Consider the following 13,837-nt stretch of genomic DNA (forward strand, 5'->3'; position numbering starts at 1 on the left):
AAAAAAAAAAAAAAAAAAAAAAAAAAAAAAAAAAGTCAAGAGAGGCAAACACTTTAAGTTGAATGAGATTTCTTACTAATAATATTCTCTGCTATACTATACTTTGTGATGTAGCTTCATGAATAAAAGTGCTAGTATGTCACTAAGCTTTTATCATTATATTCTTTCATCCTTTGTCTTAAGTTATCTCATTTTATAATCCTGTGTGGATAGCATACTTGTTGACCTATATAAGCCTACAGTTCTGAGCTAGAGGTTAGCACCTGTTTCTATTACAGTTCCATAGCTCTCCTGGCTGCAAAGGAAACCCAGCTGGAGCCATGTCTACACAGACTCTGAAGCAGCAGTCTGTAGGCACTACAGAGATTGGAACTCCTGCCAGGAAACTTCCTTCACTGGAAACCACAGAAGCGCATTAAGTCTTCTGAAACATCTGCACAGGGGTTGCCTGACAGTGTGTAAGATGTTGTATACCAACATCATAGAATGCAGTTACTGCAGTGGTGATATACCTGTCAATCTGTTACAACAAAAGAATACCTCTTCCTTGAGACAGATTTTGTTTTCATGGTCTTATAGCCTGACAAAACCCCAAGTCCAGTTTTTAGTTTGCAAGCAATAAAGTACTGAGAAATTTTGCTGGTAGAATTCTAATGATACAAAGGGATTATAGACACATAATCTTTCTTGGTGCACACTAGTATCACTACTGTGACTTGAAAGGATATGTTAATGATAAACAACATTAACCATACTTTGCAACCTATGGACCAAATCTAGCATTCAGTTTTTACACGCAGAGAAAAGGAGAGCAATCTCAGCTGTTCCAGGTTTATAACATTAGGAATCTAGTTACTAAAACAATGGTACTTAGATGTTTCCAGTAAACAAACAGGATGGTAAACCTATGAAGGTCCTATATGCTGTAAGCCATGTTATTGCATTACATTTGAATTTACACGGTAGAGCTCTCACTATATTTATGACACAGCTCTGCTGAAACAGTTGATAAAAAACAGCAAATTATGAACTGGGAACACAGCAAACAAACAAGAGAAAATGTTGCATTTTCTGGCAATGGGGAAAGGAAGGATCTAAGGAAGACAACCAAAGAAAGCTGGTGCCCTCTAGGGGAACACCTATATCATTTTCTGCAAGCACATTTCAACCTGTTCTTCCTTTGCTCCAGGTCAACTGGAAGACATGGAACCAGTACAAATATAACACTGAAGCTCAGCTAATACAAAAATATAAATACTAAAGATTAGAAAAATTCAACTGTCACTATTTCTAGTTTCCTTTCCCAAACTGGGAAGTAATGAGAAGAACTGCAGCTAAAGTATGTGTAAATTGTATCTATTTCAGCAACAAATCAGAAACCTGTAGGCACATGGAAAACTATTTAAAAATATTTGGTTCAGTTTAAAAGAAAAATCACTTTCCCTAAATATATGTAGATTGCTTCAAAAAATAATGCCTCCGTTTTATTCCCATGGGAACTACAAAAGCCATATGGAGCACAATCACATTATTCAACAGAGAAAATTCTCAGCTACAAAACACTATTTTTCAACCTAGTCACTACTATCAGCAATGAATTTACACCAGCAATGAACAACAGCCTGCATGCTACGGTTGTAAAAATCTGCACGGTCAACAGACCCTGACTTGCCTTTCATGTCACTGTTGCCACTGGTGAGACACTACCCATCACCTTACTGCACTCACATTTACTGTTTGGTCTCCATAAACATTCAGCAAGTGTCGATTAATGTCAGTGGGTGCCACTTTTTCCACGTGGAGGAATTGATTTACACACCTTTGCTTCATAAGCACTTCCATGTCAGATGCCATTTTGTCAGATTTTCCCTCTGCTACCATCAGTTGCATGGCAACAACACGTAATGGAATATTGGTGGGAAGTTTCAACCTCTAAGGCCACACCAACAACTGCCTCTGACAACCGTGCACCAACATAATAACACAGGAAGCACTACTTTCAGAGCAACTCCCATACTATTATGGATTTGTCAGTTTAGTAAGCCTAGTGAGCATGCAGGATAAAAAACACCCATGTGAGTTATTTTGGGCAGTACAACTCGGATGGTAGCTTTGATACACAGCGAATACATATATACTAAGAAATATTTTCAACAAGGAAATAAATACATTATACATATAACAGAGTATTTTAAAAAGTGGAAGAAATCATCAGACAAGATAAAGATTCTTAGATACTGCTTTACCTTAGACAAATCAGTGACTGATTTTTTTTTTTTTAATTTTTTTATTATTATTATTTTAAGATGCACGTAGTACAATTCATTTGCCTTTGTGCTCCCATTGAACTTCTGGCTCCTATATGCCTGGAATGAATGCCCAGAGGCTCTCAAAATAAAGATCTTGATGCTGATATGCTGCCTTGCCTGTTTTTGTTGCTATCCTTTGCAATGGTGTCTGTGTTCCAAGTGACTCAAGGACAGGGCAGCATAAACACTGTGTTTCAAGAAAAAGCTCTGCTAGTGAAGAAGTGATATCAAAACTGGCCCAGTCAGCAGCTGAGGCAATATCAAAGGGGAGTAAGGCTGCTTTCTTCTCATCACTTACCCCTCAAAAATGTGCAGTGCAAAATCAGCTATTTGAAAAAGTGGACTAACCCTGCAATAACATACGTTTCAGTAATGAACAAGTGTAACTTCACTCTGTATTCTTGAATTTCTAGTCTACAGCTCCAAATCTGAATTCTCAACACTTCTACCTAAACCTTCTCGAACAGATCACTTCAGGTGGATGTGTAGAAGAGCAATTCACTTCTAAAACTATCAGACTCTCATCATAGGATCTTATGGCAGGGAATAGATTTTCAGGAAGCTCTTATGAAAATCTTATGAAGTCTTATGAAAACCAAACTTCATCCCTACATCCATCAGTTCTGCAATTCAATTTTATGCCTTTCCAGTTCTGTATTGAAAGATGGACGGCCAAGTTCTACAACCCACTTTTTGAAACTGTCTCACTTGGATGCATTGCTGGAATCAAAAGTTCCAAGAACCCTGCTCTCAAAAACGATGCTATGCAGTCTCAAACACTCACCTTAGCTTCTTGGCCTCATTTCTCATAAGACAAATAACAATGCTTACTTATGAGTAAATATACTGACAGGTTTATGCAAATGTTTCTACAGTAAATATAAACCCATTTTTAAGACCTCTTATTTGACTGTGCTAGTAACAAAACTTTCCTAATATCCATAAATTTCCTAATATGAGCTTTTTTTCATTAATATGAAGAATTATAATTTTAAAACCCCAGCTGTGGGCTAGGACATATTCCACTAGAAGTTAGAACGTTAAACACACATACAGGGGTTCTTGTAAGAACACAGGGAAACATGACTTCTCCTGGCACGCGACTAAAAATTGCTGGCATTCCAACAACTGCTTTTTCTTAGAGAATACAGATTAACCTGAAATGCAAATATTTTTATGCAGCATACTGTTCAACAGAAGTTTTGTCAGTGAAGATTGTCATGGTCTCAGATAGAACTACTGGACTACCTACAAAGAGATCTATCATCATTCCACAGTAGAAGAAGCCAATTGTCCTCTCCTTCAGAAGACCCCAAACTATGTTCTTGCTGATTGGAAGGACAAGTCTACATCTGCCTTCCTGACATCCCCTTATGCTCCAAGTTACTGACTATTCTAAGTTGAGGCCCTCTTTTTCTGTTTCCTAACAGCAATATTCAGATACAAAATCAAATGACATGGAAAAACTATGTTTTTAATGCAATAGAATTCTTGTCCTCTGCCAAACTTACTGGTATCATGTTGAAGTAAAAATGACACAGAGTGAAATTGCTCTGAACCACATGAGATAGAGAAACATAATCATTGAACCTGTTCTTTTCTGAATGCTCAAGCACATTTTAATCAGTTGTGTCTGTAGATCTGCGTTGGACAGTCCCAGTCAGCAGTTACTGCCTCTGGGTTTCTACATAAATTACATGAAATTCTACATAAATTAATATGAGAAATAAATCCCCATTTATCTGCATGCAAATTCCCAAATTAAAAGTGTGTATTTCTAGAAAAACTAGCAGACCACGTTTGCTTTTTCTTTAACCAAGCTACCTGCTATGCAAAACCTTACACATTTACTCACCTGCATGCTCGTAGTAGTGGCCCAGTTGGAGGAAAGATTTGTGCAAGTGTGGTGTAACATGGGATGGCTACAGCATTGTAGAATCCAATCTATGAAAAACAGCAATGAACAAAAATTAGATGTTGCCAAATTAAAACTCTGAATGTTAACAGCCGACTAGAGCAAAGACATTGACTGCTTATTTAATTACTGCTTATGTTAGGAATTAACACACATCTCACCTTATTATCCAAAGACTTTAAAATGAAACACTAATAGTGAAGAGTCTAATAATTGTAAGTTGCTTGCTTGCCTCTCTATAATGGTTAATACGTCTGTTTCAGATAGGATTTTCTACAAGATCTTTTACTCTCAATTGATTTAACTGATTTTTCTCAGGATCTGTCCGGCATTTTGGTGGCATTAGTGACAGAAATACATTCATGTGATAAAAAAAAACAAAAAAAAACAACAACAAAAAAAAAAAAAAAAAAAAAAAAAAAAAAAAAAAAAACACACATTTAAAAAGCAGGAAAGTTGCTCAGGATTTCCAAAATATGACTGAGATCTGGATTTTTCTGATGTCTTCTAGAGTATGTATTTCACAGCTTAATTTACCTGAAATGCTACAGGCTTTGCACCCTTGTAAAGTTCCTGTTTTCTTTTCATGTATGCAGTTGAGTGACATATTTTTACCAGTATCATACAAACGTACTCAGAGAATGAGCACATTGTCAATGATATATATGATTAATGTAGGCTTACCATCCTATGACTGCTACCATGCTACAGTTGATTTATCATGCAATGTGGGTATTTTTAGAAATACTACTGTTATAATCAAAGATGACAGTTAAAATTCAAATTCACTATAACATCATTCATTTATTCTAGATTCTCATGATAGTCACTATAGTGCCCCATGTTTCCTTTCTTAGAATTTTAAATGCTTTGCAGTGATGTGACATGCTGTACTGCAACCAAAACATTTGATTAAAAAAAAAATATTTTAATAGTTTAAACGTTGGTTCTTTTTCAGAAATCAAAGTAACTCTTGTCCTTGTTGTCTTTACCTCCATCAATACAAAGATTCCACCCACACTACTACGTAAACAGTCCATTTTGTACTTAAAAAAGAGACATTTTTCTGACCTAAGAACCTCTGTCAGATTTAAAGTAATTACAGTGTAACTGATAGAAAGGAACTGCATTAGGCCAGAAGGCAAGGCTTGTCTGTTCATCATCATGTCTGTTCATCTTAAAAGAAATAGTTTTCTGTTTTGCATACTGCATTGCTTTCGTCCTATGAGTTTCGGGGTTTTTTTTCATCTGAGTTTTTTTGGTTCTTGGGTTGCTAAGGGAGCTAGTTTCATTTTACTGGAAAACAGCAGATTGCTCCATATCTGGCAAAAAAAATCATGAGTGGGATGATAGGTACAGTCACACTGTAGACTTCTCAATGAGAAGCGTGCTGCCACTGCAAAATGTGAAAGACATCAACCAAACTAAATAAATTTACAGTATGTTCCAACCAATCTTCTTTTTGTAGCTCTAGTATTTGAAATGAGGCATCTTTTTTTGAAGCTCTGAGTTGTTATTGTCTCTTTCACTGTGCATACTAAATATATTTATAGCTTTGACGGCTGGATGTTTAACATTCACACTGAAGCATTTTAAATATGAAATCACTCCTAATATTTTAATTCTTCCATAAAAGTAAACTTCTTATTTTGAATCTTAATAAATAAATTTCTGAGCTAAGTTTTGAATGGTTGGAGGTTGGAGTCACTGCATAGTTTTGACATTTCTATTCTCCTCAAAGACTTCAAAACTGTTAGGTTGTGAAGATGAGAGACATTCATGGATCCAGTAGAAGCCAAGAAAATACCCTTCGAGTGTGATATCTTGGTATGACCACAAACACTGCTTAATTCTCAAGCCAGGAGCAGAAAAAGAGGGTGATGGGATCCTTACTGAGTCAGGAATAAATCCTCACTGCAGGCTCTACAGTAGGAAGACATCAAACTCAGAGACCCTAAGTGAGTTGTACTTAAAAGGACAAGAAGAGCACAACAGAGGCTGACTGATCTAAGTACCCAAGTGAGAGAAAATGCCAACTACAAACTAGTTTCATCAAAGATAAGTATTTGAGGCATAATTATTTTTTCAGAGATTGCATGTTTATACAAATCCTCTTTTCTTAAACATAATTGTCATTTAAATAAGGTGTTAATGCTTTAATTAAAATCCACATAAAAATACAGGATCCTAAACTCATTAATACTTTCTGTTAGAGCCTAAGGAAACGGATGATAAAGCTTCATTAAATTCTTCTGCCTCTACAGGAACACAGGCATGGTTACTTTCACTGAACTATGTTCTCAATCTCACATTTTGCTGTAACACTGTTGTGAGATACAGAAGCTACAGCTGCACACTCAAGTTAGTTTTTAACTATTGATTTATCATGAAGACATTCTTTAATCCACATGCCTTTCGTTAATGCCAGTGAACACATGAACTTATTCACACATTACAATGGCACAATATATTAAATATCTGACCATAAGCTGGAAGAGTAACATTTGCCTTTTCAAATCTGTGGCCAGTATTCACAGTTCTCTAACTTGTCATAAATTTAGTCTTTTGGGTTTTTGATACTTCTTAAAATTTTGACTGTACATATGAGACTACCATTCCTTAGTATTATTATTTTTTTGACCTTCTTTTACCGACTTTACCATAGAGGGAAGAACATAATGTATCCAAAAGTTTCTCAAGCTTTCAAATATACAATTTTGCCAGAGGCCTGCTACCTATTCACAGAGCTTTTGTTAAGAGGAATGAAAGAATGGCAAGATAAGAATGGAAGGTAAGAAGATAACATTGCTGCAATGGGAATTATGAGAACAAAAAGAGCACTAATATATAACCAGAAGAAAGACGTCAATTTTTCTTACTGAAACTGCATGATCATTTCCATGTCAGAAATATCGACTGTATCAAGTTTAAATCATTCCTTAAGCCTTATTATTATAAAGGAAGTACAGTTATGTTGTATAGTAACTTGAGACAGAAACAGAAAGCATTTTGTTAATTCAGTAACATCTCTGAAAACAAATTTTCTGTTGCTGCTTAACAAAAACAACATTCTATTTTGTGTACAAAGCATAGAATTTAGCAACCCACATACCTTGGAATAAAATGCAACATTTGTTAATACATAAAATGTTTTTTAATACTTTTTTTTTTTTTTTTTAAACACTATAAAACAAGTATCATTTTACAGAGAGAGTTCATACTTGACCCTGAGGGACTTCATCCTTCTTGTCTCTGTCCATCATAGGAATGGGTTGAATACCTGTCTTTTTCATTTCATCGCCCTGGAGAAAAGAGATGAGCAAAACAAAATTTAAAAGTACTAAGATCAGAATTACTTCCCATTTCGTATTGCATGTGGATCTGAAAATCCAGAATTTAAAATAATGCAAGCTATCAGAATTACTCAATCTCAAAAAAATGCTTAAGGTGAGGATCTATTTTTTTGACTCAATGTACTCATATTTTCCTTCTTTGCAAAGGCCTATCCATAATAAGGAGCAGCTGGAAGGAAGAAAACAAGACCAAATAAATCAGATTTACCTATTCTACTCATAGATATTCTCACCTTTGAAAATGTTACCTGTTTAAAGCACTATAATACAATTACCAGTACAACACAACTCACCTATCCAAGGAAAAGCTGATTGAGGAAGATGAATTTACAATGTACCCTCTTTGTCAACAAACCAGTTTCTTCTACCAAAGATGAGGAGCATGTTTTGATAAAATTGCATGCCAAGCAGCCTTCTTAAGTACATTAATGCATCTATGCGCATAAGAAGGATACTCTGAGAACAGCAATAATTCAAAGACCAGATCTTTGTTGTGTGGGAAAAAAAAAACAAACAAACTACCTCTTCCTATTTCATCCATTACTAACCATCAAAGTCAGCTCTGAGGAAAAAAAATGAAGAAAGTTCAGAATTATGTTCATTATGTTCATTATTGTATTTTGAAAGAAAAAGGTATCCAAAAAATCACAGAATTGTTTAGATTTGAAAGGAACTCTTCGGATCAACCGGTCCATTCCATTTACCCACTCCAGTCTAAGTCACTGACAGCAAGTTTTACAGGACTTTGCATTTGGATTTTGAATATTTCCAATGATGGAGGTACCACAACTACTTTAGGGGACCACTGCCAGTGGCTGACAATCCGCATAGCAAAAAAAGTGTTTTCTTTTCTTTAGTTGGAACACAAATACTAGAAATACAAGTTTTCTTGCATTCAATACATGCAAACATATATATCAAACACTGCTAGACAAAGGATGCTATAAAAATACTACCTATATCCTCATAGTTATGAATATGATCACAAAGAATGTTAAAGAAATCCTAATTAATTTTTCTTGTAGCTTGCAGAACAGATACAGAAATAGAGTGACTTGCAATACATTACTTAGAAAACACTGAAGAAAGATTAGCGACTGCCTAGTGTCTCATATTCCACCAAAAAAATCACAACAGACATAATCTATTAGGAAGAAATTCTTTACTGTGAGGGTGGTGAGACACTGGAACAGGATTCCAAGAGAGGCTGAGGATTGTCTCCTTCCTGAAATTATTAAAGATCAGACTTATTTTTTAAGTCTTGAAAACCAAACACGTTGAAGTCTGTAATTAGTGAGAGATATCAACAGTATTCCTCCATTATATCGCTTACAAGAACATTCATTTGCCAGTGTTGACATTCCAGAAACAAACTTTATTCTTGAGCTTATAAAGTTTACACTTCACAGATATTTTTGTAGTCTGAGTTGATCATAGCTAAAGGAACTAGAATTTTTAAATACAGAAAAACCACAAACACATGCAATGCCTATCTTTAATTCCATAATTAGCATGCACAAGGCAAGACAAAAACCTCCATATTACATGCATACAGCAACAACTCCATGGGCCTGATTTCAATTTTATGCCTATATAAGATCGAAAGAAACCCACTGAATTCTGCTGACTTTCACATGACACATAACAGAAAAGAGCAAAACTTTATGACACGTGCAATAACAGTTTTGAAAAAAGACTAAATATTCTAAAACTACATAGTTCAACTCTATGCAACACCCCCATTTTTTTCCTGATATCCCCAAAGTTGTTACTTTTGCACTTTAAAACATAAACAATTAGAATATTTAATCCTGGACAAAAGAAATGTTAGAGATTGTATCTTTATTTATGGACACAATTACTTTAGCACAGCTCAATGTCATGTTTCAATTCTCAATACACCTTATCTGTGGAGTAATTTTCAATATACTAAAAATCAGCTTGCCTTCTCTGAGGCCCAGTTGTTGATCTGGCTCACAAATTTCCAAACACTGAGATCAGAAAAAAATTAAGGTTTGTCAAATTTGCTTTAGCACTTCTTGGATTCATATTGTAGCTTTATCAGACTGTGTTTTAAGGCAGCTGGCCTGGAAGCTGTTTTCATATTTTGGATTTCTCTCCAGAAATAGGTCCTTCACCTTAAACTCAAAACAAGGTAGAGATTTTCTTGTATAGTCTGTTGCTAAGTCAATGTATGTTAGAATATACTTCCCAAATTCATTTTTAACAGAAAGAAAAATTACTGCTTGAAAATTAGAAAGCTAATTTAGATTTTCATAAAGTGTCTAAGTAAATTAAAAAAAGAAACACAAAAGCATGCGTCAAAGAACAGCCTTTAATATGTTAAGATATCTGTGGCAAATTTCTTGTTTTTAATTTTCCTCCCAAATATTTTCATTTGTAAATAGAGGAAATAAAACAAAAGAAACATACATACCTCAGCCCAGAACTCAGCATATATGTCATTGGCTGTCAGTCTGGTAACTGGCCACAGTTTTGTTACAGAACACAAATCACAAGCAGTCATCATCAGTCCAATCACTCTGTCTCTAGAATAAAATAACAGTAAACTAAGTTTGGTAAAGGCTTAATTACCATATTCCAAGTTTCTATTTTTCCTTCCTCAGTTCCATCTGCAATAAGGTAAAAAAACTACAAAATATTTCCCACCTTCTTTCCTTCTCCACTTATGATCTATTAGTAAGGCATCACAAAAATTGTATATTCTCTATAATGTCACAACATTTCTTGCAACCAGAATTCACAGACTATCCTCCATATAATTACATTCACAGGAATGCACACAAGAATGCCTGTTAAGAAACTGCTACACCTTCCTCATTTTCTGAAAATGAAGTACAAGTCTACAGAAAGAAAGACAGCATATCCTGTTGCTGTATTTCTTTCCATTTTTTCAAGTGAAATGAACACATATTCCAAAAAGGGGAAACACTAGTTCTAAGTCTCTCTCAAGGAGCCCCATTTACAGGTAAGCTCTCACTTATTCCTTCTCTTCTCAAAAGTATTTTGTCAATGTTCCTACTTCTGGCAACAGCTAGTGTCTGGATTGTTTAACTCAATTTCTGTCTGAAAAAATTACTCAAGATCTGTCTTAGAAAACATTGGATCAGATGTAGTTGATCTAAATGCAAGCTCTGCTAAAGAAATATTGGAGCTATAGAAAGTGAGGTCTCCACAACAGCCCCAATACTGAAGTCATCAGAGTACAACTAAGCCGCTTTAAAAGTTGCTGCTTTACTGGAATGAATTCCACATCCAACAGAACAAGATTTCCACACATCACTCTGTCCTCTACACTGACTAGCCTCTTCACAGACTAATTGAACAAGATTCACAGGACTGTGAAGCTTATTGGCATAAAACACACAAAATTTTTTAAAACTATTTTCTAACACTTGTCTTCTACTCCTTAGATATACAGTGCTTAAGTCTAAGTTGTATAAAGAAAACTGTCACACAAATGAATTAATTAATGTGATTTCCAACTTCTGGAGTAATTAAGATGGCACTTAAGGACACCTGCATCTTTGTCAGTGTGTGTTACACGTAAAGAACAAATAATTTACTAACTTTCACACCAATATGACAGCAGTCATAGAAGCTGTGTGAACAGACTTGTTACCATAGAAAACGCACATCTTCACAATATAATTAATAGATAAATGACAAACTATAATTTCCCTGCATTATAAATGAGGATTAATCACACACATAAATGCCAAATTTAGCAATCTAGTGTGCATGACTTCTTTTGCTCTAAGATAGAAACTAAAAGGCACAGATTATTTAGCTGTATTACAAACTAATGTCATATTACAGGGTGTATGATTTTGCACTGAATATGCTCTAAGGGAGCAGGTAGGATAAAAAATATAATAGAATATTCAATCATAGTCTAAAAGGTTGCCTATTCAAACTTTATAACCCCAAAGTTCAATATTCATCATAAGCTTTATTTTGAAGTTATCAGGACCTATTCTACTATACCTTTGTCTTTTTTGAGATACTGATGTTTTTTCAAGCTCAATTAACTTCAATTTCATACTGTGAGTTAAGCTTTTAATAAAAGCACTTCCAACAGTGTTGTGATAATTTATTAAAAACTACTGCCAAAACTTGTAAAATCCCTCAGATAGTTAAAGGAGATCCAAGCATTGAAGCTCCTTTCAAAACGAAATCAGAAATATGACTTAATATCTTGCTGTATCACCTTTCAAATTTTGCTGTGCCTTAGTTCAAGACAAGATCCATCAATTTTCCAGTACAGCAGCAATGAAGGGAGTATGGTAGTGCTGTATGAACATTTTAATCAACCTTGTTATGGGACATATCTGTCATTCAGGATATACTATGTTCCATTTTTATGGATCAAAAGAGCTATGTATACACGAACATCAATATATGCATATTTTGTGTAGTTTTAAAACTTAGGGCTATCTTAATTCACAAAGAATAAAATACAGTTCTCTCTTATTTCTCTGTTTGGCTTGGATTTCTTCTAGAGTCAACTGGTTCATCAAGTCAGAATGTTATGTGAAATCAGCAGCTGAGCTGGCAATTAAATTACGTTTTGGGTTTGTTAGTGCTTTATGGAGAAGCTAAGAGATTTTTTCCCATTCAATGATTAAGTAAAAATAACTTTGCTTCTAGTAAGGAACAATCTTTCAAAAAACATGCTTAAAAATAAAATAAAAAAAGAGGAATGATACAACAAATAACATAATTATTGCACTTCATTTTTCTCCCACCAATTAACTGCCTGTGCACTATCTTTCTACTGCTGATAAGCTGTTAGTGAACTATGCAGAAGAAATCCAAATGAAATAACGTGCACCAGGATTAACGCTCTGATGAACAAATTCTGGTCTGTCGCTTTACCTGTGTGCTTGGTTCTTAAGGTTTAATGCTCCTGCCTGATGTAGTTCTTCAAGCTGTTTTCTATTTCCAAAATACAGGGCAAGGTCCGTGGCAATGATGGCTTTCCGGATGATCTCAAGTACTTGCTCATATTCACTGGAGCTCAGATTGGAAAAGACATTGTGCCCTTCCAGCTATGAAAAAGTAAAAAACCAATAAAAAGCACAAGCTCTAATTCTGAGATGATTTCAGTCTTTACTTCACCAGACAGGTTACAACAGTTTTACAACCAATAACAATTTTTGTTGCAAATTCCCATTTTTATCTTTGCTTTTTAAATGGTCTCATGAAACTATGACTAAACCACTGATTTGATTTTGGGACTGCTCCTTCTGAAGCCTGAAGATATTGATAGAGAAAAATGCTAGATTTTTTCTGCTATAATTTATAAGCACTGTATATACAGTATTTCCTAATAGTATAAGCCCGGGAACTTGTGATTTAATCCTGATCCAGAGTACTTCATTGTCAAGCTGGTAACATGAATGCCTGATTCACTTTGAAGAACCATTTCTGATATTGCATAACAAGTACTACAGACAATGAAATAGCCAAGTTAATACTCTAAGATAATCTTGGTTTCAGAGAGTTGCAAATGAAACGTGCCTACAATTATTGCATTTACTGATAAAATGTTCTCTTTAGAAGTAAGCTTAATTACGGTCCACTAATGTATATGAACATTCAGAGGAAAAAAAAAACCTGCTTTATTCAACCTTAAGTTGACTGACTTACAAACTAAAGAAAACATTTTGCACTATGGAGGCTCTGGCAACATACCGCTGTCATTCCTTTTCAGTTTCCACTATATATTATTTCACTTTTAACTGACAATATCCATGTCCTGTGACTGTTCACAGCTTCGTATCACATTTTAAGTCAAGTCAACAGCGTTCACTTTTTCTAAGCTTTTGAAAGCAACTTGTCAAAAGTCTTCCCTACTGTTGAGAGGAAACACAGAAATACAAAAGAATGAGCCAGTCGTGTCAAGGTGTGGACATTCACAAATACAAAATATGATTAAAATATATCAAATGCAGATGTGTTTTGACATTTAATTGGCATTCGAGTTGAAGCTCATCAAATGTTTCCCCGACTTGTCAAGCATTTACATAATTTGTTCAAAATAATTCCTCTGTGGCACAAATAGACTTGGTTTCTTTCACCATTCAGAACATAAATGTCGTTTTCCAACATTTTTTACTTGGACAAGAAGATTTGTTCTGAATAACAAATAGAAAATGCACTCTATCTGTCTTTCTTAATGCTCCTTTGACAGCTGTCTGAGCCATAGTACACAATGTTAAAAAAAAAAATTCAGA

The 13,837-nt window shown here is 34.8% G+C and overlaps 1 protein-coding gene across 1 annotated transcript in view; it reads right to left on the reverse strand.

Annotated features, from left to right (window-relative positions):
- Nucleotides 1-13,837, reverse strand: part of PDE10A (phosphodiesterase 10A) — a 161,027-nt gene that overhangs the window by 4,906 nt on the left and 142,284 nt on the right. The window contains exons 18-21 of the mRNA XM_042880750.1: nucleotides 12,477-12,649; nucleotides 10,015-10,126; nucleotides 7,446-7,526; nucleotides 4,165-4,253 (exon numbers count right to left, since the gene is read on the reverse strand). Of these exons, the coding sequence (XP_042736684.1) occupies nucleotides 4,165-4,253; nucleotides 7,446-7,526; nucleotides 10,015-10,126; nucleotides 12,477-12,649 (455 nt within the window). The remainder of the gene's footprint in view (nucleotides 1-4,164; nucleotides 4,254-7,445; nucleotides 7,527-10,014; nucleotides 10,127-12,476; nucleotides 12,650-13,837) is intronic.

Source organism: Lagopus leucura, unplaced genomic scaffold, assembly GCF_019238085.1.
Source record: "Lagopus leucura isolate 7727_CA_CO unplaced genomic scaffold, USGS_WTPT01 Super-Scaffold_73, whole genome shotgun sequence".
NCBI lineage: Eukaryota > Metazoa > Chordata > Aves > Galliformes > Phasianidae > Lagopus > Lagopus leucura.